Source organism: Coregonus lavaretus (genome assembly GCF_964263955.1).
Source record: "Coregonus lavaretus genome assembly, chromosome: 25".
NCBI classification, from domain to species: Eukaryota; Metazoa; Chordata; class Actinopteri; order Salmoniformes; family Salmonidae; genus Coregonus; species Coregonus lavaretus.
In genome coordinates this window covers 31,482,263-31,507,234 of record NC_140012.1, presented here as the reverse complement: position 1 = coordinate 31,507,234, position 24,972 = coordinate 31,482,263, and the positions used below count along the sequence as shown (strand labels likewise).

The window sequence follows — 24,972 nt, the reverse complement described above, 5'->3', positions numbered from 1 at the left end:
CCTTTCCTGTGCCAGTCCTCATGAGAGCCGGTTTCATCATTGCGCTTGGTTTTTGCGACTGCACTTGAAGAAACTTTCAAAGTTCTTGAAATGTTCAGTATTGACTGACTTTCATGTCTTAAAGTAATGATGGACTGTTGTTTCTCTTTGCTTAGCTGAGCTGTTCTTGACATAATATGACCTTGGTCTTTTACCAAATAGGGCTATCTTCTGTATACCTCCCCTACTTTGTCACAACACAACTGATTGGCTCAAACGCATTAAGGGGCGGCAGGTAGCTTAGTGGTTAAGAGCGTTGTGCCAGTAACCGAAAGGTTGCTGGTTCTAATCCCTGAGCGGACTAGGTGAGAAATCTGTCGATGTGCCCTTGAGCAAGGCACTTAACCCTAATTGCTCATGTAAGTCGCTCTGGATAAGAGCGTCTGCTAAATGACTAAAATGTAAGAAGGAAAGAAATTCCTCAAATTAACTTTTAACAAGGCACACCTGTTAATTTAAATGCATTCCAGGTGACTTCCTCATGAAGGTGGTTGAGAGAATGCCAAGAGTGTGCAAAGCTGTCATCAAGGCAAAGGGTGTCTACTTTGAAGAAACTCAAATATAAAATATATTTTGATTTGTTTAACACTGTTTTGGTTACTACATGATTCCATATGTGTTATTTCATAGTTTTGTTGTCTTCACTATTATTCTACAATGTAGGAAATAGTAAAAATAAAGAAAAACCCTTGAATGAGTAGGTGTGTCCAAACTTTTGACTAGTACTGTGTGTGTGTATATGTATGTGTGTATGTCTAGTGAATGTGTACATATAGTCTAGTGAAAGTCTAGGTCAGTGCAGATAGTTTGGGTACCATTAATTGACTATTTAGCAGTCTGGCTAAATAGCAGTCTTATGGCTTGGGGGTAGAACCTGTCTCGGAGCCTGTGGTCCGACAGTCAATGCTCTGGTACCGTTTGCCAGACGGTAGCAGAGTGAACATTCAATGGCTTGGATGGCTGGAGTCTTTGCCAATTTTTCAGGCCTTCCTCTGATATAGAGGTCCTGGATGGCAGGGAGCTCGTCCCCAGTGATGTACTGGGCTGTCTCCATCCCTTCATCCATCCCTCCTCCCTCACATTCATGACCATGTAGTGGAGTGCAACAATTAGAGTAGATGGTGTGTGAGAGAGTTGAATGATGTAACATGTACACTTTACCTGGCCAGCCCTTAGTCACTGTGTGTAGTGTCTGTTCTAAGAGCTCACTATTGACAACAGGCCCCAGGTCACTGTGGAGGATGCTGGCGATCATGATTTGAATGGCTCCTCCTCTTGACAAAAGGGTGGTGAAGGGGTTAAGTCCTTTGTGTGCTGTAGGTGAGTGGGTTTGAGTGCCAGGGGGGTGAGGACCCCCCCCCCCCCCCCCCCTTTGAGCACTACTCTACACCCCCTGGCCTTATGCCCTCCTCTCTCACCCTGTGAGTGGCACTGCCCCTGCCCAGGGTCAGACAGGGCTCCCCTTAAACACACTCTCCTAGGCTGCTCTGTCCTCTTACCCTGCCTGGCAACCACATAGGGTGTCAGTTATCAAACATTAACTTCATTTCTATCCCTCAGCAAACTTATGAATGGATGGAAACAGGATTCTGTGGGTTTGTCCCTTTTCAAATGTACAGATTGTTAAAGAGTGTGAGGTTTGCATTGGTATTCGTTTTGATAGTCTCTATGGATAGACTGTGTGTGCGTGCTGGTGTGTGTATGCAGATGAGCCCCCACATTTCCACCTGGCCAGTGCCTGATAGAGGGAGATTGGATTGAGAGCAGACTGCTGAGAGCAGCTCTTTGAGAAGTTTCAGCTCTGAAAGCCAAGCAGCTTATAGCCATTCTAAAGGGACTGGAAGAATGCGGTGTGTGTGTGTGTGTGTGTGTGTGTGTGCTGGTCTGTCCTTCGGCCCGTGTGTGTGTGTTTTTTGTTTAGCCTCACACCTCTCTCTCCCCTGCTCTCTCCTCGCTCTCTCCCTCTCCTCTTCCCACAGCGATGGACTTTGTGAGCCAGGAGCGAGGTGAGATGACAATGCTGTACGACCTCTTTTTCGCCTTCATGCAGACCAGCCGCCACCGGGAGGCCCGCAAAATCATTGAGGTGGGACCGCCACGCCGCCGCCACACCACCACCATTGTGTTTGCACACAGCACACAGCTATTTAAAAAATACTTAATTAGATGGCAGTAATAAGTTCCCTCTTTTTAAATTAAATTGGGTCTAAATCTGAACTAATGCCATTTCCCACCAACACAATAGGCCAGCCGGGAGGGTGGGATGGGAGAGTGGTGGAGGCAGAGGAGTGTGTTTGAGCGTGTTCCGTGCTGGATGTGGCCAATGGTTTATATGAAAAGCAGTCACTTATTATCTGTTTCTATTAAGAGATTGGAGCCAATCCTATCTCTGTGAATTTCCTGGGAGCTCACAGGTCAGGGGTTAAGCTACAGTTCTGATTGAAGGATTGACTGCGTTTGTATTTGCATATTAACTGGCTAGAGAAGACAGGCACATTCCTGAACACATTGCTGTATGTAGCTGTGGTGTTATCTGGTAGGTTAATGCCTTCAACTCTGGGGAGATGTTTAATGTCTCAGGAACCAGATTAATATGATATAGCCATTCTGAGATGGCCAGCGAACATAGTTTCAGGAGAGGGATGCTGATTGGGTTGTTGTGTGAGGTGGTTTCTGGTTAGGTTTAAGGGGGTAGGGTTAAGGGGGAACATCATTCGGGGGGGGTTCAGCAGAGCTGCACGTTGAAGATGTGTTTTGCGGCTGGAGTGGAGAGGAGCTTCTATTAGTTGAAGGTACCTAGGGAAGAAGAGCTCCGTACAAGTTCTGTTTCTGAGGCGCTTGATTCGTTTTCTGTGTCTTTTGTTCGTATCAGTCCGTCTGCCGTCTCTGCTTTCAGGCCGTTCCCCCGACACACACTTCAAACATGTGCAGCTCAGGAGTGTATTCTTCCTCACTGAACATTATTCAGACAAAACCATTCAGATGTTTAATTATCCAACCATTCTAATCTCCCAGCTCAATTCCCCTGTCTACTCTGTCCACTTGCATGACTGGATGGATACCAGTTAGTGCGGATTAGTGTCATGAGGTGTGTGTCTGTTTGTATTTTTGTTTTGTCATGAGGTGTGTGTCTGTGTGTTATATGTGGGGCCGAAGCTGGAATGCAGATGCTATAACCATATGTCTTAATGCAGAAATTAATTTGACCAAAGACACAATCCATCTTGTTTAGGATTACACCCTTACCATTTCCAGATCTGTGCCCTCATACAATCCTTATTCAAGTTAGATAGTTGTAGTGCTTGTTATTGTTGTTCTGGGCTGCAGCAGTCTGGCTGGCAGGCAGGGCCGATCCTCAGATCCTAAGCCTCTTCCTGGTTATTAAAAACTCATCAGATGAGGAGGCTTTGGTCCTGGGGGGATAAGATGAAAATGATGTCTGAGGATGGATCTACAGCAGAGGGACGGTCACTTGATAGGGAGGGGAGCAGGCGATTTAGTTATTTGGCCCTGAACGCCTTTTAATATCCTGATTCCTCAGGATGAGAATAATGCTGTCTGCTGGATCTGCGTGGCTCGCTCGCTCTCTCGCTCGCTCTCGCTCCACTCTCTCGCGCTCTCCTCACTATCTCACTCACTCTCTCTCTCTCGCTCCTCACTATCTCACTCACTCTCTCTCTCTCGCTCCTCACTCTCTCACTCACTCTCTCAACTTTACCAGATCATCTATGTATCCTGGTCTCCTGGCCCTGGGACAGGGCTAGCCAAAAGCTGCTTGTCCCCTCTGCGTTTCTATAAGGAGGAATTAGGAAATGAACTATGATTACCAAACCCTCTTAAATATTGACATGCTATTATTGTGTACTAATACCCCTGTAAGAATGGCACGCACAGTCCCTGTCCCATGTCATCTTAGAGGGGGAGGTTTGGACAAGCTTCAGATGATACCAGACCAACACAAAATATTTAGTATTATACATTTCAACTTCAATCTCTTCTTTTGGGTTTTTGTTTTGACCTGAAATGCCCTTCTTCAGTCCTATTGACGTTCTGCTGGTTTTGGATGTTTGTGATAATCTTTTTCAAATGTGGGCAGTTGGATTTAGGCCTGAAGGGGGTCCTCTGTCTGGTATATTGTCAACTTGTGACTCACTACATGTAGTTGTGTACTGTGGGATGGTTAATGTCTCCATGTTGAGCAGAGCTTTGTATTGAGGCTAAATGTAGAAGAGAACTCTCTACCTGGTCTGTCTATAAATAGCAGCGAAGTGGTCTCCTCATGTAGGACCGGTGGGTCAGAAACAGAAAAGGCTCTCGTTCCCCCAGCCAGATATCCTCTCCATGTGAACTCTGCCCCCTAACTCTGCCCACTAATTAAAATGAGTGATATCTGGGAGGTCAGATGGATGACAGAGATCTATCACAGAGACCTTTCCTCTTCAGAGTGGAGATTCAAGTGTCAGAACAGAGGGGCTAGCCGCTGACTCTGTTTTGTATAATTGCGAGGTGATTAATTGCAGATAATTAAATGAAATACAATAGAAATGGGTGCCACTTTTTGGTTATGGTTAAGGTTAGGTGGTTTTGTTAAGGGGTGGGTACCATTAGGGGTGTGTGTGTGTGTCGGATAAGGTGTATAAGTGGGGAGTATTAATTATAAGTGTCAAATACAAGGAATTGAGATTGTTGAGCGTAATTTGTGAGAGGGTGGTATGACTTTACGTGAGGATAGGTATAGAAAGGCTATGTGAGTTTGTGCAACAGTCACTACTGCATTGTCTTTGCTGTGTGTGTGATGTGAGCTTGTTGTGGCACTCTAGTCCAGACAGCGTATTCAAAGGGGCTGAGTTTCATAAGCCACAAAGCAGCAGGCAGGAGATTGTCTTAATAATCTGACCTAGATGTCCTTTTGGGGATTGGGATATGTGCTGGAAGTGAAAAGTAGAGAGTGAGTGTGTGTGTGAAGCAGGAGCAGGAGGAAGAGGGACTTATCACCATGGATTTTATGCCCAGGAAGATTTGCCCTCAGGGGGCTTAGATCCCTGGCTGGAGGGGGTAGCTAGCGGGGCTGGGGGGGGGATTTCCTGTTCGGAGTAGAAAACAAATGTACCACTTGCACTCTGCCTTATTTACTAAGCAGATTAGACGCGGCGGCGGAGAACAGAACAAATTGTAATTTGTCCTTTGGCTGGTTGTATAAGACCATAATGCGTGGTCTTTTTTTGATCAAGTAGCCGTGGTATGATGTGGTCCTGCAGCACAGGGCCCGTCAGACAGGGGGATTGAGAGATCTTGGTCATAGACAGATTAACATGTCAGGGCAGAGTAGAAGAACCGAGGGACTATCTCATTCTGATTGACTGGAGCACTGATGAAATCCTGATCACTGTTATCCCATCTCTAACCCCTTCCACCCCACCCCTCCCTAGCCCATATGAACACGTATCACTCCAGAAATAGTGTGCTTATGCCACCCTCCCAGTGTGCGTGTCCAAAGGGCATCAAACTATAGTATTATCCAGAACCATTATTATATGTCTCTGGTATTATCCATATACACCCTTCATCTTCTGTCTTTTCCATGGGATTCTGTTTCTGCTCATTCTGATCCTGTTGGATATTAAATACTTGAGTTGAGATATTCAGTTCTGGGAAATTACAGGAATTTATGGGTTTAATGTGTATTAAACCAAATACTCAATCGTATGAGATGGAGGTTCCAGTATGTTTCAGCTTGTTGCATTTTTGATGTACTCTGTACAGAAAGGTTTATCAGGCACTAGTTGATTCAACATAAACCACTCTGTATTTGTTTAAGTAAGTCCTTTCTGTTGTTCCCACAGACTCCAGGTTTAAGGGCTAGACCAGGACGCCTTCAGTGGTATGCTGAGAAATGCATTAACGGCAACCAGGTGAGAGGGAGACAACACGCACACAAGCACGCACGCGCACACACCACATGTCTAAAGTATTGTGTCCCTGTGTAGATGGAGTCTTTGGAGAGCATGGTGGAGATGACAGCCAAGCTGTTTGAATGTGATCGAGATGAGATGTATCACTACATGCTGCGGCTCTGCAGTAAGTCCCCCTCAGCCTCCAACCGTACTCTTCTGACTGTCTGTCTTCCCCGTAGAGATCCTATTAAGTTACTATTCTATTAGTATTCTAATCTGGGTTGGGCTCAATTCTAATCGAAGGCAGTCAATTCAGGAAGTAAACTGAAATTCCAATTAAATTATTGAAAAAGGGCATCTATTTTTAATGACTTCTCAATGAACTGAAAAGGATCTGATATTTGTCAAAAGTTTTTAAATGTTTGGATAAAAAATTCTAATCACTTCCTGAATTGACTGCCTTCAATTCAAATTGAGCCCAACCCTGATTCTAATTCATAATTCTATGATCTTTCCTATATGGATGGACTGACTAGATGACAGATATTGTTAATCCACATTCTCCAACAGGGGAAATTGATGAACCTCACTTTACCCCTGACTGGTTATATTAAGCCCCTGTCAACTATCCCTAAAGCCACTACTACTTACCTCCATCTCCTCTTCTCATATGACCTTTTAACCTTTGCCCCCCAAATCCCTGGCAGCAATGTGGCGTGATCAGTGGTGTAACCCCGGGGCCATTTTGTGTGCGAGAGAATGGGGTCAGAATCCCAGTGTCCACAGATAGTGAATGATTAGATTACATCTCGTGATTGGAAGATTTTTGGAACTGTTTGCCCAATTCAGCCTGGGTCAGATAAAGCCTGCTCGAATACAAATCAAATCAAATCAGCCCAGAGTTAAGTGTCTGACTGAAGAATATTTAGCAGATTAGGCCTTTTCTGCCTTGATTGCTCTCTCAGCATTAAGCAGGATGTGTCAACAAGGAATCTTTGTGTGTGCGTGTATACACGTTTGTGCGTGTAATTTGTAAAAAAAAATGTAACCTTTATTTATCCAGGTAGTCTCGTTGAGAATAACATTTTTCAAGACGGACCTGGTGTGTGTGTACATATGATCATGCTCTTTCACACCTTCAGAGGACACAAACGACTGGCGCAAGGCGGAGGCCACCTGGACCAAGATGCAGGAGGAGAACGTGATACCAAGAGAGAGGACTCTGCGCATGCTGGCCGACATCCTCAAGAGTAATGGACAGGAGGTGCCCTTCGAGGTGCCTGAGGTAAAAAGCCTTCTGAAATCACCTACCGCTCTGCCACCGCTAGTAAGCACAGCTCTCCTTATATTTTTATTCTATCAAATCAGTAATTCCACAAATCAGTGTTTGCTTCATTAAAGCTCATCCTCTGATAATGTTCCGTTTGTTGCACAGAGAATAGCGGGCAGGACGCTACCTTTTAGTACCTCAGTGTGTTATAGCCGTCATTATCATTGGCTTGCCATGGTGCCCCCTCTGTCCTGGTTGACTCCTGGTTGGTTGAAATCCCTGAACTAGTCTGATTCTCCGCACATCTGGCCACAGTCAGTCTGAAACTGCAAATCCTTGTATTTTAGCTACATCTAGGGGAAATTGGAATTTGGGATGATCGTTGGGAAAATCTGACATTGGGACAGGAATTAATACTAGCCCCTAATGCCCAACTAATTCAGCCACTGCTAAATACCACCATGTCTGCTGCTTAGTGGACTTTAGCACAAGTCGCTAGAGGACTCTGGCAGAGGCTACTGGAAAGATGTGACCAAATTACCCAGCATTCTGTCCGCCTGACTGCACCGGTTTCCTCTGTTGATTCAAAATACATTATTTCTCCATTGGAATACATAATTTTCCAGCTTCCTTCCAGTTGTGTCCATGTTTGTTTGCTTGTTGGGGAGGCCTGGAGCGAGATGAGACTCAAAGTGATGGCATTAGCCCTTGGCGATGACCCTTGTGACCTGAGGCGCCCTGGAGTTGTCAACCCCCACACCCCCTTTTAGCCTCCCTGGCCTGGATGCCTAGCCTAATTTACCCCTGGCCAGCATAGCTTAACCCCCTCCCCCGGTCGCTGAACGGGTGACTGAAGATCGAGGGGCCCTACCCAGTCTACTAAACACACACACATCTCACTCAAAAAAGACGCATCGCAATTCTTATACTTAACGGGAAATTTCGCATGATATGCGCAACAGGTTCCTGCAACGCGGGTATGATTAGAGTGTCATTGAATAGGCCTATACCCATGCTAGAGAGACTGAACGTCAAAGCCTACTCGCTGGCACGAATAGAAACCAGGACAAAACACCCCCACGTTTGTGTTTTTCCACGGAGTACAGGCTATGTGCCGGCCGCGTCAAATCCATTGTATTGAAACACTGGAACATCCTCAATAGTTATCCAAATCTACGAGAGTTCACAACATTGCCCTGTCGCATTTGTTTTCGCCTTGCGCGCAATCTAGCCAATTCCGTTACGCACAGCATGCAGCTACCCAAGAAGCGTGACATTTGGCTCCCAGGCCCGCCCAATGGCAATTACAAGTGTGGCCACTGTGTACATTGTGACAATTCGACCAATACTAACATTTTTGACCACCCGGAGAAAAGGTAAAGAATACAAAATCCAAAGCTTCATTAATTGTAGCACCACAAATGTCATATACATGCTTAATGCATCTGTGCTGCTGTTTATATTGGTCAAACTAAACGAGCATTGAAACTTGGCATCGCAGAACATAAGGCTGCTATTAGAAAGAAAAAAAACGACTATGCTATGGCGCACGCCACTGCATCGAAGCCAACCATGGCTCACCTTCCTCCCTGCTCTTTGTAGCCATAGAACACGTCCAAATTTCACCAAGAGGAGGTGATATTGAACGTAAACTAAAACAGAGAGGCATTCTGGCAGTGCTCCTTAGACACTGTGGAACCAAAGGGGCTAAATTATGATTTTTCACTGTCCTCGTTTCTATAATGTTGTTGCCTTGATTTTTAAGTAAGTCCTTTCTGTTGTTCCCACAGACTCCAGGTTTAAGGAGTCTCTGTCTCCGGATTCACAGACACCCAAATATCACCTATGTATATTTTGACATGGCCTATTGATTGAGACACACTATTTAAGTTATTATTTTGTGCTATAATTTGCCATTTACCTTGAAACATATCATAATTAGTTTACATTGGGTCTCAATGGACACTAGGCTATAACTAAAGCTACTATATGTGCGATGGTCAGGTCACTTTGAGGAAGATGTCAGCTTGACGTTGAAACGTCCTTCACCTGTTCACATCCTGTACAATGGATTAAAGTGAGCAATAAGAAATCAATCTCTGACTTTTTTTGTAGAGTGCTCCAATTCCTTTTTACCTCAAATTAGTCCTTTTGGACGTTTTTCTTGGTAAACCATTCTGTGAAATGTCACATTAAGACTCTGTGTTTGTTTTTATGTTGTCCGAGGCACTTCTAGGACAGTGAGATGTTTTACACATAATTGGCCACAAAGAAGGCGGGGCTGGGTTTTGCCACATCCAGTGTATTGACGGGGTGGACGAGATCTGTAAATGAATGTAGTCCTGCTTTGTGGCATTTCGCGAAGCCTCTGTTATACCGATCACACACTACATATGTGTGCATTTAGTTGTGGTTGTCTTTGTTCGATAGAGCCTTTGGACTTCTTTCAGCGATGTTCCTATCGGAAGATTCATTGCTAGAAATACAAAGTTACAAGTTTTTTTCCAGCCTCTGAAAGACTACAGCTCGGTGTAGGGTGGTGTTTCCTGCTCTGGCCCCATCGTGCAGCGTGCATTCGCTATATGCCGGACCTTGTGGTACACTATGAGCAGACAAATACACGGGAAGTCGATACTTCCTGATTCTACCAGTGAAATGAAAATGCACTTGTTCTAGCTTGTGGTGAGGAGATTTTTGATGGTTATGATACAACGTAATGTTGTTAATATACTTCATCCTTCAGTCTATTGACCCGTGCGTCAATCCTAAGTAACATAATAAAAAAAAATCACTATCAAAATCCGTCAGTTTAAGCTAGAGATATTTGCATGGGCTGCGTCTCAATCCACCACATCCGCCTTTGTCTGCCTTCTGCATCTGCGGTGGAAGGTTGCCGAGCTACAGCGGTGTTTGTCAGACTGAGACATCCCGAAAATCGGTCTTCTCATGAAAACGTGTGTAGCGTCCGAACGGTTTGGCCTACAAACTAATATGGAAAGATGAGGACTACCACGAACACGGTGTTCTCCGTTTTGCTATACGACCCCCACAAGTCGTAACGCTGATATGCCAGCTTCTGTCTGTAGCATCCGAACCGTGTGGGCGACAAACTAACCCCACTGTGGAAAGGGGAGACTCACGATAGTGTTCTCCATTTTGCTCTACAACCCCCACAAGTGTCACGGGACTCATCTGAAGTTAACCCATACAAATTAATGGAAGTAGTTCTGTCCCTACAAAAATAAGGGGTTAAATATGTGTAAAACAAAAAAAACATATTTCCTGACCTTTCTTATATCTTTAGATATAGGACAGATACATCAAAACCTTATTCCTAATTATTTACTTTTGGACTGTCTTTTTGCCATTTCTGAATGTGTTATTCAATACGTTTCTATGGGAGATAGTAGTAAAGGCCAAATTCAATATTATATAAAATAATTTAAATATTTTTTCGGGATACCTAAAGGGGTCCTAAAATTCTAAATCAAATAGATAAATGATCCATGGTATGACCATCTTAAAACAATTCCATATGTTAGCTTAGTAGAACCCCCCCCCCCCCCCCCCCATAATGGCATAAACTTTTATAGGTTCATGACTATATACAGTGGCAGAGCTAAGGTGAAATTTTAAATGGACCATAAGTATTATACCTACCAATCCTATCTTATCTTAGTACTACTTCCACTAAATACATCAGAGATTCACAAGAAGCCCTTCTCTGCAGCCAACTCAAAATGGCTTCCAGTTTCTCTCTCTCCATCAGTATAAAGCCACTGGTTGCCTGAGCTCATACGCTGCTCATAAACCTCCCTCCTCACTCTCCTGTGAAACTCCACCTTGCGCTTCATTTCCATGTGTTTGTGGAACAGTCTGCGTTTCTCCTGCTTAGGCAGTTGTTGGTTGTGGTAGCAGAAGCTGGCCATGTTTAGGGACCGGGACTTCCAGTACCGCTCACAATCCCAGATCTCTGAGAAACCCAGGAGGACCCAACCTAAAGCCACATGTTCAACCAGTTCTAGATGTACCTTAATGCATTCTAAACATGGAATGTTGAGAAATACACATAAAAGGGAAGTGAACCAAATCCTAGTGAGAATACACTATTTCATTCTTACCATTGTCGATGATATTTGATGGTCTTGCAAGGAGATATTGATGTGCCAGTGCCATCCATGGTCCGGACTGATGAAATCGCTGGGTGTAGAAGTTCATTTTAGAAAATTGAAAATCTTAGATGGCAGAAGCAAGTCGTCTAGTCTTGGGGTTGTTGAAACCAAAACTGAGTTGCAAATCAATGCTGTGGCTCTTAACAACCAAGCATTCTAAATTCAAACATTCTGCCGACTTTCCTTTGGTTGATTTTGTGTTTTCATGATTCAGAATTCCCATGACAATGAAAAATAGTGAAATGAATGGAAGTACTGTGGAAGTACTAAAATCTGTTTTACATTGAACTCGACACAGACATGCACCAATCCCCCAGATATGTTATGAATGGGTTGTGATATGCAATTTGCGACTGTTTCTATACTTCATTGTAGAATTATGAAACACACACGTTCACTTGCACACACACACACACACACTTTTTCTATGGGATAAGCATGGATATGTCTGCTCTTGCGTTGCTATCGTTTGTGTATCATAGGGACCATTGTGTTTTTGTATCGTGTGAATATTGACCCATATGTTAGTGGCTGTTTTGATAGTTGTAATTCAGTGTGTTGTATTCTACCTTTCCATAGGTGTGGTATGAGCAGGCTGCAGACACAGAGGCACAGGCAGATACCAAGCCTGTAGGGTCAAAGGGCAAAGCCACCAAGTCAGCCAGCACCCAAGCTGCTACTGCAGAGAACAGCCCTGCTGACTACCAGTTCAGACTTCTCACCCTCTGCAAGAAGGGCAAGGCTAAAGGTACGCAGCCCTGGGGAGTTGATATTGCTACCAGACCTCCATTGGTAATATTGGGGATTTCCTGAGCTTCTCCTAATACAGGGTAATCTATTCTACAGACAGTCCCATGACAACTGAGACATGGGATGGTGATCTCTGATATCAATCCCTCTCTCCTGCTCCATTTCTCTTTCTCTCTTCCTCTGTCGGTCTGTCCAGAGGCCTATGGTATGCTGAAGGATGTTGATAGGAAGGGTGTGACCCTGGGCCCGGCCCCCTACGACAGTCTGATCCGGGCTCTGCTGGCCGAAGGTAGTATGGAGGACGCCATGGTGGTCAAAGAGATGTGAGTCTGTCTGTCCTGTGTGCGTGTCCGTCAGTCAGTCCGTCCTGTGTCCTCTCCCTCACTCCCCCTCTCTATCTGCCAGTCGATCTGACAAAGAAACCAACCGTGACTCCACACACTTTTACAGTGGGCTACTTCCACACTCAGAGCCAAAGTCTGGTTTGTCACAGGTTAAGCCTACAGTATACATGGCAGCCAGGGTTCTTGAATTAGGTTTGAGATTACAAAGTGATTGTGAATTGACCCTTAACCCTGCTGGATGTGAACAGCAGTGTTCTGCTAAGCCTCGTTAGCGCTTGAGCCCCTTCGTATCGCCACAGATTAATTAGGTTTTCTGGGAAGTGGATGACTGCGCAAAAAATGACAATCTTCTGCTGATTTAGTCATGTATCGTGTGTGTTTTTTTGGGGGGGGGGGGTTGTCCTGGGATCTTAGTAGCAGGAGTTATCCTTTTAAAAAACGAGAGTGGAATTAGGTTCTCATCGCTCATAACACATGATCTGTCCCCTTGGAGCAGGAGAGTCTTTGTGTAATCCTCTCCTCCTCCTCTTCCCTCGCTCACTGCCCTGGGGTGGCTGTTGAACTTCCCTATGTGTGTCTGTCTGTGTGTTTATGAACAGTTAGCATAATTACCACAAGGACTCAACGCATACCTTCCACATTACACACATCACATCTCATCCCCACCTGTCCCCCTTCTCCAGAACTTTAGGTACCCCTACGTCAGGCCACTATAGGGTATGAGTTAACCCAGGTTTTTTGGTCCTGTGAGAGACCTTGGATTTATCAGAGAAGGGAGGGAGGGGGGTTGGTTTAATCATGTGGGAAGATGATCAAGACGCCAGTACAGTAATAATTCCCCTAGTGTGTGTATAAAGCCTAGTCTCTTGCGTGTGGATGACTTAGACACGGCTGGAGCCAGATGGGGCCCAAGGCTGGGTTGGAGAGAGGAGAAGGAGGAGGGGCTGCATCATAACTGAGCAGTTGGGCGCTTAGCAGAGATTAAGGGGATTGGGATGGAGATAAATTAGGGAGGGGGTCAGAGCAGAAGTTGGGTAGAGGAGGGAGACCCCAGAGAGAGGGTGAAAAGAGATGGATGGGGTGGCCAGAGGGCAGGGACAGGAGGGATTTTCTTTCCTTGGGATTGATAAGAATCACTCTGACCCCGAGGTTTCTGCAGCAATCTGTCCCGAGTGAGCGGAGGGCTGGCGGCCGGTCGGCACGGCGATAAGGAGCATGAGGCCAACGCTCAATTGAGCAGCCAGATTAATCCGGTCGGAGACTGTAATAATAAAAGAGAGATTGATTGAGGTATTAGTGGCTCTCAAATGAAAAAAAATAGGTCTGAAAGGACAAGGGGATCGACGAAGGGATGGAGGGAAAGGGACATTACCTAGGGTCTCTGCACTGCAGCAACTGTTCTCTCCCTGCCCAGCCCCAGAGGAGAGACACAGCTGGAGAGGACACCTCAGAGGGAGAAGTCTGAACACCCTGTTCCATGTTTTACATTACATTTTGTAATACTTCTATAGCCAGACTTGATTTGGCAATTGGACTCACTTTCACTCTGTCCCTCTGTTTCAGTCTGATTTTCCACTTCTCTCTATGCCCATTTCAGTGGAGTGGAGGGTCGTTCACCTCTGCTGTAAGGTTGAAGATTGTTGACTGATGTCTGTTCTTCTGTCTCTCTGTTCCTCAGTGCCTTAGGCCGTGTTCCAGGGTTCAAGCTGAATGACATAGCTAACAGCCTCCTCATCATCACACAGGTCAAGAGAGGGCTAGCCAAAGGTGGGTTTTTGCGTCACACACACACACACAAACACACACACACTGAGTTTCTTTGTTGCACACATTCTGTTGCCTTCCTCTCACCCCTAGATGGCCTGTCCACGCTCAAGTCCATGCTGCAGGGAGACCAGGTGCCCTCAAAACTGTCCGTCACACGATTGGTGCAATCCCTCGGGAGCCATGGGGATGTCCAGGGCATCCAGGAAGTGGAGGTTCTGATGAAGGGGTTGGGCACACCCCTCAACCTCTCCAGCATGGTCTTTGTCAACAACACTGCCCTGGCACACATCAAAAAGTAAGGTTCATCTAACTCACCTACTTAGCACTCAATCGCTCCCAGCTTTATGAAGGGGTATTGTCATGCCGTTTTCATGGGCTTCAGTAGCATTGCAGTAAACCTGTTTCTTTATTCTCTCTGTTAACACTTGGTTGCAGGGTTAAAAATACCCTGGCCTCCAATATACAGCAGGGTTCCCCAACTGGTGGCCCGTGGGCCGAATTTTGCACCCAATTTATTTGGCCCCCAAGTTTTCTGAGCAATTTTTTCTATTGTTGTACATAAAAGACTATAAAAACACCAGGAAATCAGCTCCAAATGATTTTAATTTTGGAAGTGTGTTCCAAAGTATTCCCATGCATAATAGAGAGATGTGATCGTATACAAATAATAATTGATTGGATTTATATAGCACTTTTCTACCTACTGAGGTACTCCAAGCGCTTAGTGCATTCGGAAAGTATTCAGACCCCTTGACTTTTTCCACATTTTGTTACGTTACAGCATTATTCTAAAATTTATTACATCGTTTTTTTCCCCTCATCAATCTACACACAATACTCCATAATGACAAAGCAAAAACAGGTTTTTAGACATTTTAGCAAATTCATAAAAAACAAAAAACTGATATCACATTTACATAAGTATTCAGACCCTTTACTCAGTACTTTGTTGAAGCACCTTTGGCAGCGATTACAGCCTCGAGTCTTCTTCGGTATGACGCTACAAGCTTGGCACACCTGTATTTGGGGAGTTTCTCCCATTCTTCTCTGCAGATCCTCTCAAGCTCTGTCAGGTTGTATGGGGAGTGTCGCTGCACAGCTATTTTCAGGTCTCTCCAGAGATGTTCAATCGGGTTCAAGTCCGGGCTCTGGCTGGGCCACTCAAGGACATCCAGAGACTTGTCCCGAAGCCACTCCTGCGTTGTCTTGGCTGTGTGCTTAGGGTCGTTGTCCTGTTGGAAGGTGAACCTTCGCCCCAGTCTGAGGTCCTAAGCGCTCTGGAGCAGGTTTTCATCAAGGATCTCTCTGTACTTTGCGCCGTTTGTCTTTCCCTCGATCCTGACTAGTCTCCCTGTCCTTGCCGCTAAAAAACATCCCCACAGCATGATGCTGCCACCACCATGCTTCACTGTAGGGATGGTGCCAGGTTTACTCCAGACGTGACACTTGGCATTCAGACCAAAGAGTTCAATCTTGGTTTCATCAGACCAGAGAATCTTGTTTCTCACGGTCTGAGTGTGTTTAGGGGCCTTTTGGAAAACTCCAAGCGGGCTGTCATGTGCCTTTTACTGAGGAGTGGCTTCCGTCTGGCCACTCTACCAGAATGGGAGAAACTCCACCAAATATAGGTGTGCCAAGCTTGTAGTGTCATACCAAAGAAGACTCGAGGCTGTAATCGCTGCCAAAGGTGCTTCAACAAGGTACTGAGTAAAGGATCTGAATACTTATGTAAATGTAATATTCCAGTTTGTATATTTTTTATAAATGTGCAAACATTTATAAAAACCTGTTTTTGTTTATCATTATGGGGTATTGTGTGTAGATTGATGAGAATATTTTTTTTAAAGAGTCAGGACAGCCGTTTTAACGTCCCATCCGAAAGACTGCACCCTACGCAGGGCAATGTCCCCAAATGTAATTAAGGTTTGAAATGATTGTTTTAGTCAAATATGATATCTGTTTGGCCTTCTTGTTGTCAATTTGCAGTCTAAAAATGTTTTTTTATTATGTTCCGGCCACACGACCATCTGCTCAAGAAAAATTGGCCTGCGGCTGAATCCAGTTGATGATCCCTGACCCAGAGGGTTAACAATACCCTAGGGGAATACAGCACACACAATGGCCCGGTTAACATTGATGTGCTCACGCAGAGGAATGTTTATGAAGAGGTTGCCACAACCAAATAGGCTAAACTCACCAAATCTGAACAACCTAACCTGGCACCCCAACAAGCTAATAACACTTAACCCTTCTCCACCCTCCCTTCCTCTCCTTCTCCCACATCCATCCCTCCCTCCCCCTCCCTCCCTGTCCTTTTCTGCCCTCCTTCCCTCCCTCTACCTCCCTCCCTCTCCTTCTCCACCAGCCCACATTAAGATTTAATCTGGGCCTGAATTCATTGTGATCGCTGTGACTGAGTCTGAATAATTTACAGAGGTCCATCTCTAAATGTGGCGCTGCTTTCTGGACCCTTCCCTCTTAACCAGTCAGCTCGGCTCAAGTCGTGCCATCCCACACGTGTCACAGCAGCTTAGGCCGATAGGGTTGGGGGGGGTCAGAGTTCATCCTGACAGGCCCAGGCGGGCGAGAGCAGGGAGCGCTGCCCAATCGGGCATGAGTGCCTTTTCACTTCCGCTGTCCTATCATCCTGCCTCTCAGCTCTGGGAGCTAGGCGGGGATGACACCCCCATGCCACCGTTAGCGGCAAGAATGCTAATGCGGCCGATAAAAGTTTGATGCACTTTGTTTTTCTCTTTCTCTCTGTTTGGACAAATGAGGAGGAGGAGTGAGGAGGTTCTCTGCTACTCGCATATTTAGAGAATATTTAATCATACCTCCCTGTATGCCCTCATCGACCTCTATCTCTGTCACTGTGGTGTTTTACTGGTTATTTCTTTCCCAGAAAGTTCTGTTGCTGCTACTTCCCCCAGCAGATACATTGAGGTCTCAGTGAATCAGTGAAGAGACTGGAGTCGGTTTCTTTCTGTTTTTGACCTAGCTAAATGCCTATCTTTTCTGTCTCTCTCTCTGTCGCTCTCTCAGTGGAGACTTGCACTCTGCAGTGGAGGGCTTGGAGGCTGTCTACACACAGGGTGATGGGCCTCAGGGTCCGGCTGCCAGCATGGCCTTCGTCTTCAGGAAGGTGCTGGAGGAGAACAACGGCGCTGCTCTGGATAAATGTAAGGAACACCGACACCCGTATAACCTCAACCGCCCACCTACACACAATGCAGTAAAACAATGTGTCTTTAATGTCCAACACTGTCCCCACTTTCATATATAATTTACTGCAGTAGTTGATACTCTTGGAACAGCCCATCCGCAAGCAGCGTACCAACCTGTATACCCTATAAGATCAATCTTCTCATTAACCTTGCTGAGTGAGATCTATGTTGATTGTGACCCTGTCTGTGTCTCTGTGTAGTGAGTGCCATGGCAGAGAGGCTGGCCAATCACTTTTCATCGTACAGAGCTGCGTCAGACCTCTTCCTACAGCTGCTGGAGGCTAACATGGTAGAGGACGCCAAGTTCATGCTGGCCGTAAGTATCCCACTCACCCAGTGACATCAGCCAGTTTCAACTATTAGTCTGTGGGTGTAGCGCTCATGGCTGGCTGTCTGTTTGTCTGTGTGTGATCATGTGTGCGCAAACATTAGGAACACCTGGTCTTTCCATGACATAGACTGACCAGGTGAATGCTATGATCCCTTAAGTCTGTGGGTGTAGCTCTCGTGGCTGGCTGTTTGTCTGTGTGTGTGTTCATGTGTGCGCAAACACGATTTTGAGCCCGATTTAGCAGTCCCAGACAAGTTTTTGAGATCGGAGACTAAATCCCCATGTCGTTGCCTACTCGGGACGCGCGACTGTCACCGATGCTCGTTTAATGTGAGCGGGTCACAATCTGAGGGCTACCAATCTCGTCTTTGAGCAGTCCCAGACATCCTGATATTTTCAAACATGTTTGATTTTATCGGCACAAAATCTGCAATGCTCTTGTAGTGTGAGATGTGCAACGACAAGTTTTGAGAACGATGATCAGCAATGGCCAATGAGAGCTCGCCGGAGAAGAAACCAGTGAGATGATGAAGTTGTTTTTCATCACCCAGAATGTGTAGACTCTTGAGCAGGAGTGATGACTAGGACTACTACTAGGACTACTACTAGGACTACTACTAGGACTACTACTAGGACTACTACTAGGACTACTACTAGTATGTGTTTGTTCTTGCCAAAGTGTCAAAACGTTCACAAGCAATGTTATTCGATTCAAAATGTTGGCTAGATATTTCAACTCTTTATGGAAAGCGTGAATGTCTGACTGAAAACGTTTGCGGATGCTTTGAGCCAAATCTCGTTGTAGCTACGTTCAATTTTATCACATCACATTGTTTTCACGAGACAGTGTGGTATCGAGAGTCCTCACGACCAAGTGAAGAATCTTGTAGTGTGTGACTCCCCCCCCCCCCCCCCCATCTGCCATATCGTTTAGTGTGAGCAACACTACCTTGGCAAGACGAAGAAAACTACAGGAAAGATGGTTGTTTAATGTGAGAGGTTCAGTGATTTTAGGATTTGGAAGTTGTGTAGTGTACACCCGGCTTTATTGATGGCACTTGTTAAATCCACTTCAATCAGTGTAGATGAATGGGAGGAGACAGGTTAAAGAAGGATTTGTAAGCCTTGTGACAATTGAATGGGCAAGACAAAATATTTAAGTGCCTTTGAACAGGGTATGGTAGTAGGTGCCAGGAGCACCGGTTTGAGTGTGTCAAGAACTGCAACACTGCTGGGTTTTTCACGCTCAACAGTTTCCCCGTGTGTATCAAGGATGGTCCACCACCCAAAGGATATATAGATCACATTCACGTCACATAAAGGTCGATGAGTATAATTTACTTTGAAAATATGCAAGATGGATCGGTTGCTCAGTTATATGTAATTTAAATGTTGCTCGAGCCACATGAACGTCAAACGAGACCGTCTGGTGCCACACTCCTCCAGATCATGTTCCCCTTGAATTCACATGTAATTATACTGCTGCTCAATGATTAACAAGATGGTTGATTCCAACAGAGACATGAAAATGAACACAGATACTAATCTAAGTTTATAAGAAATTAAAGCCAAATTAAAATAATCTGTGTTTCGTGTAATATGCATCTACTTGAGCATATGTAGCAACTTTGCTGGCATTTCTGCAGGCCTACTGCCTCCTCCTCTTCAAGGTTTATTGTAAGGTAACAGGGGAACGATTCTATTTTAGAAGAAACTGTTAACTAAACTCTGAAAAGCTTTTAACGAGGCAGATGACAAGTGTGTTGATTGAAATCATTAAGAAGTGAATCGGACCAGAAGTCAGTGAGGCAGGGTCCTCCCAGACCTACTCTGGGAGGTGGGGGTTGGGGGTAGAGATATTCTGACATTCCCAGCTTATCCAGAGCTTTTAAGCAGTCGTGAGGGAGTATGCTCGTCCGGGATCAGGGATACAGGGAGGTTGCGTCACGGCCAGTCTGGCTTTTGGATAAAACAGGTCCTAGCGGAGAGAGAGAGAGAGAGCGACTGGAGAGAAGAGAGTGGGGGAGTGTAAGTGAAGTGGAATAGTGTTGTTCTAATTGCCTGATTGTACTAAAGCCATTCTGCCGCTGAGTGACTCTGGCCCTCTGTTTAATACGCTGCTACGCTGCGCTGCGGTTAAAAGCCTCCGAGGCCTCTGCTTTTAATTCCACCCAAGGAAAGAAACACATGCCGTTCACGAATGGCTTGTAATGTGACCTCATTGCCACTGAACCCAGAGAAGACTCGGAGCACGGCAAGGTTTAATGCAGCACTCGGAGAGACACACACACTTTTCATAGTCTTTACTTCTTACCTATTTTTTAAGGTTACATCTTCAGCCCAAAGCAAATCTCTCAATTGTTTTATATAAAAAGTATTTCTAAATCATCACCCTGCATTTAAAATGGCTGCTTTGAATGCTTTGTGATTTATTTATTTTCAAATAAAGAGCCTGTTTCCATACATTCTTCCGTAGGTTTGAACCCTGGTTGTTTCTCTCATTCTCCTTGTTATGAGAGCTACTTCCCCAACCTCACTTCCTGCCTCTGGTAATTGGCTAATGACAGAAAGTAAAGGTGGTGAAGTAAATTACCCACTAGAATGCTACGGCGTAGTACAGATTCCAATCAGCCCCTTTATGTTGCTAAGTGTAGATAATTATACTTTAAAGTGAACAGGCACTGTACATTAAAATTTTATAAAGAAATCAGTAGTTATCTGGCTGACACCCTATTAACGGTGTAATTAACCTATAACTGCAGACCGTTGTATGGAGTGCAGGGAGATATAATGAAAGGGCTAAAGCAATTCAAAAACACTTAAGAGCACAAAACGCACGGCACCTCAAATAGAAACCTGTTCACAAGCAGAGATGCACTCCTACATTACATGTACACTTGTTTACATGTCCCTGAATTGCTGTGTCTTTGTGTGGTTGTATGCACGTGTGTATGTCTGCATTTGTTTCTACACGGTCGTTAGCTAGGTTTCCATCTAATTGGCAAATATTCTCAAATCCCGCATTTTCCCACCAGAGATGTTTCCATCAAATGTACTTGTTGTGGATGAAAGGCTGTGCGTGACGGCGTAGTGCACATCAAAATAACTTTTGCGGTTAAAATCCACGTTTTTTTTTACATCGCATTTTCAACTCTACTGATGGTTTTGTCACTAAAAATGTTGCATTATAGCGAATGTGCTCACTGGTCTTGGCACTTGTGCTCTAGCCAACATATTGCAGACACAGGGCAGGTAGGCTACCTACGTGATGAGATTATGGATAAGAGCCAGATAATTTTTATTTGTCAAACGGCAGCCAAGCATCGATCATCATGTCACCAGAATAAGACCCTTGATATTAATTGGAAAGGAGCATCAAGCTTATCACCGTGCACTTTCACCACCCTGTGAAGGTCATCATAACTTGGTTTTTATATGGAGCCTAATAAACTGCATGGTTTCCCAAGTAGTGGGAGGACCACACACCATATCGCATGACCTGAAGTTTACTTCGATATGATGGTTATTATATCAATTATATCTACTGCCATTTCTCGCATAATTAATTTTACAGACACAAAAAGATCCCATCTTGTCTAGCATATTCGGTTTTGTCCACCTATGGAAAGTTAACCGACAAATTATATTTTTCCATCACTCCTGTCCTGACATTGTTTTTATCCAACATGTACTTTACTCACATAAAAAGGTTGGACGGAAGCCTGGTTAGTCATTGTTGTATTCATGACTCTGTTCTCACCTGTCTCTCTTCTCTTTCCATAGCGCTGTAATGCTGTGGCTGAACAGAAGGAGATTCTGGTCTCTTACATGTCCAGGCTGGCCCAGAAACCAGGCCAGGTACAACCAGCTCCTCTAACCAGACTAGATCATATCTGAACCAATGGGTTATTTATTATTTTCCTTCATTTAAAGTGCCTGGAGAAATGCATCATCATTATATTTTACATTTGAGTCATTTAGCAGATGCTCTTATCCAGAGTGACTTACAGGAGCAACTAGGATTAAGTGCCTTGCTCAAAGGCACATCGACAGATTTTTCACCTAGTCTGCTCAGGGATTCTAACCAGCGACCTTTCGGTTACAGGCCCAACACTCTTAACCGCTAGGTTACCTGCCTCCCTATAGTATTATCATATAAGGAGTGTTATGACTTTGTGGCATCTATCTAACTCTGTCTATCTGTTATAGGTGGGCAAGATCAAGACCCTGATGACTCTCATCCCAGACTTCACAGAGAAGGAGACATTGTATCCCTACCTGATGAAGTGCTATGGTAAAACGTTGTGTAAAGCCACGCTCAGACTAGAGTAGGGATCGTCAACTAGATTCAGCCGAGGGACGATTTTTTTTCTTGAGCGGGTGGTCAGGGGGCTGGAACATAATTACAAATAGTTTGTAGACTGCAAAGTCACCGCAAGAAGCCCAAACTGATAATATTTGACTAAAACATAATCATTTCAAACCTTGCTTTCATTTGTATACGATCACATAAATCTCTCTATTATGTGTGGGAATACTTTGGAACAGGTTTCCCAAATGTAAATCACTTGGAGCTAATTCGCTTGGTTTTTTATGTCCCCAAAACATAACAAAAAATTAAACATATTTTTTGGGAGGGGGCAAATAAAATCACCCACGAGCCAAATTCGGATCGCAGGCCGTAGGTTGGGGAACCCTTGACTAGATCATTTACCATTTGACATAATGCACTCATACATAGGAAATACTCAATATAAATGGTCAACTTATGTATTATACTGTAATTTTGCACGATGCAGTCAAATCACACTCAATTTAGTGATGTTGGGTAGAGGACGCCACACATTGTTTGAAGAGGACAGGATAATAAGCTTTGGTACATCAGTTCGGTGCTCGGCTCCCTGGCCTGTCTAAGCTATAGTGGGGGAACTTAAACAGGGTGCGTCGTTCGGCTTGCTGGCCTGTAGCTAAGTCGTCATTAGCTAGCAGATCAAATATGCATGAGGCAAGAGGGAGCAGACAGCGTCTGCTGGAACCTGAGAGGTGTTTTTGGAGAACAGGAACACATGTTCACTAATGACTGGTTCTGCTTCAGCCAGTGTGGCGTGCTAAACGCGACACGCTGAACTACTTCAGGCCTTCTGTTCCTCACAGGGAGCATGACTATTTTATTAGCGCTAGTTCTCCTGGTGGTCAAGAAGTGGTCAGAGGTAACAAAGTGGTACAATTAACACTTCTCTTTGTCTTCTGCTTTTAGTCAACACATTTTTCTGTTTTTCTCTTTCCTTCAACACTTTTTGACCTCACGCATCAACTTTCTCACTCTTGGAAATGCATCCACACACACACACAAACCCAGGTGTGGACAACGACCTGCCGTCAGCTAAGACCCTGTACCAGCAGATGCAGACGGAGGGAGTGGAGGCTGATGAGCTGTGTCTGAAGAGACTTGCCGTGCTGTACAGGAACGCAGGAGAGACCGTCCCCTTTACTGAGCCCCCTGTGAGTGCACATACATAGACACACTGTGCTCTGCTTGCCACCTCAATGCCATAATAGTGTCTATGTCATGAGCGTTAAACTAGGAATATCATTTGGTTGTTGGAAAGAAGATCCAAACCTGACTGCAATGTCATACCCACAAGACTGTCCTAGTGCTGAGGTCTTGTATTGTCTACTGGGCTACAGAACAACAAATCACACTCTTACATATACTCTCACAAAAACACACACATGCAGTATACCCGGCCGCACAAACCCCAGCCCTAACTGGGGTTGGCATCTTTTCCACTGGTGACCTAATGTCTGCCAGGGTGTGTGTGTCTTGGTGGGATCACTGGGCGTAATCAGAGCCAACAGTCTGCCTGCTCCGAGAGCCTCAATTCAGAAGGCCTCTGCTCCATTCTCTACATGTTTGTGCTTTTATCTGGGGTTTTGTGGCTTGCATTGGATTATGCCTGCAGTCGTAACCTACACATTACTATGTATTACATTTTTACATTTACATTTTAGTCATTTAGCAGACGCGCTTATCCAGAGCGACTTATAGTTAGTGAATACATATTTTTTTATACTGGCCCCCCGTGGGAATCAAACCCACAACCCTGGCGTTGCAAACGCCATGCTCTATCAACTGAGCTACATCCCTGCCGCCCATTCCCTCCCTTTGCTTGGACGACGCTGGGCCAATTGTGCGCCGCCCATGAGTCTCCCGGTCGCGGCCGGCTGCGACAGAGCCTGGATGCTAACTGTGCCATCTCTAGTGGCACAGTTAGCACTGCGATGCAGTGCCTTAGACCACTGCGCCACTCAGGAGACTATACAGTGATATCTGTTTTTAATAATAATATTATTATTATTATTATTAATATTATTATATCTGTTTTGATTGCGGTGGTATTCTTTTTTTTTTTGTTGGTGCAAGTCTTTGGTTGTTTGGCACAGAATGATGTCAGTGAGTTGTGCACTATGAGGTTGTAATGAGCTGGTAAGAGAGGTAGGGAGTTATCAGGTACAGCACTTGAATCATAGGACATTAAGGTACATTAACACAACACCGGCAAATTGGCAATCAGCCAAAGTATTCACACTGCACTCCAGGAGTTCTCACTAACTAGGTCAACCACTTGAGTTGTTTACATTGCCCTGCACACACACACACACACACCCCTGCAGAGCAGAATCTGTCAATGCCATGTCCCCTAGGGGGGTGTAGAGTCACCCTGAAGCCCCACCCCCTCACCCACAGAGATGCAGAGAGAACTCGCATCACAGGCTCACTGCATTATTCACTATCTGCCGGAAAGGTACAGCCACGTTGCAAAACTACCACAGTAGAGTGGGGGGGTCAAACATAACCCCCCCACCCCCTTATCCTTCTGAGAACAGTCTTCAGAGCTCTCAAATCACCTTTAAAGTTTCAACAAACCAATCTCAGGTAGTGCCCCCCTTCCCTACACCCTCTTCCACCCTCCTGTTTTCAGACTGCTGTTCTAGCTGGAGTACAAAGCGGTCTCCTGAGAGAGCAGATAAGGGGAGATTTGAGGCGCGGCCCGCGTCAGGCCCTCTCGCCAACACGGCTATTTATCTACTTTAATTACACGGTTAATAGGGGAATATACAATGTTACAGCAACGTTAATCTCCTGAAAGCACTCACCTTCCCAAAAAAGCCCCACTTTT

At 45.0% G+C, this 24,972-nt stretch overlaps 1 protein-coding gene across 1 annotated transcript in view; it reads left to right on the top strand.

The window, feature by feature from the left end:
• lrpprc (leucine-rich pentatricopeptide repeat containing) overlaps nucleotides 1–24,972 on the top strand; it is a 67,783-nt gene that overhangs the window by 42,140 nt on the left and 671 nt on the right. Inside the window, exons 25-37 of the mRNA XM_084141634.1 lie at nucleotides 2,019–2,125; nucleotides 5,883–5,951; nucleotides 6,027–6,117; nucleotides 7,076–7,218; nucleotides 11,955–12,123; nucleotides 12,322–12,448; nucleotides 14,148–14,236; nucleotides 14,327–14,531; nucleotides 17,279–17,415; nucleotides 17,661–17,776; nucleotides 21,575–21,649; nucleotides 22,001–22,085; nucleotides 23,151–23,293. Of these exons, the coding sequence (XP_083997760.1) occupies nucleotides 2,019–2,125; nucleotides 5,883–5,951; nucleotides 6,027–6,117; nucleotides 7,076–7,218; nucleotides 11,955–12,123; nucleotides 12,322–12,448; nucleotides 14,148–14,236; nucleotides 14,327–14,531; nucleotides 17,279–17,415; nucleotides 17,661–17,776; nucleotides 21,575–21,649; nucleotides 22,001–22,085; nucleotides 23,151–23,293 (1,556 nt within the window). The remainder of the gene's footprint in view (nucleotides 1–2,018; nucleotides 2,126–5,882; nucleotides 5,952–6,026; nucleotides 6,118–7,075; nucleotides 7,219–11,954; nucleotides 12,124–12,321; nucleotides 12,449–14,147; nucleotides 14,237–14,326; nucleotides 14,532–17,278; nucleotides 17,416–17,660; nucleotides 17,777–21,574; nucleotides 21,650–22,000; nucleotides 22,086–23,150; nucleotides 23,294–24,972) is intronic.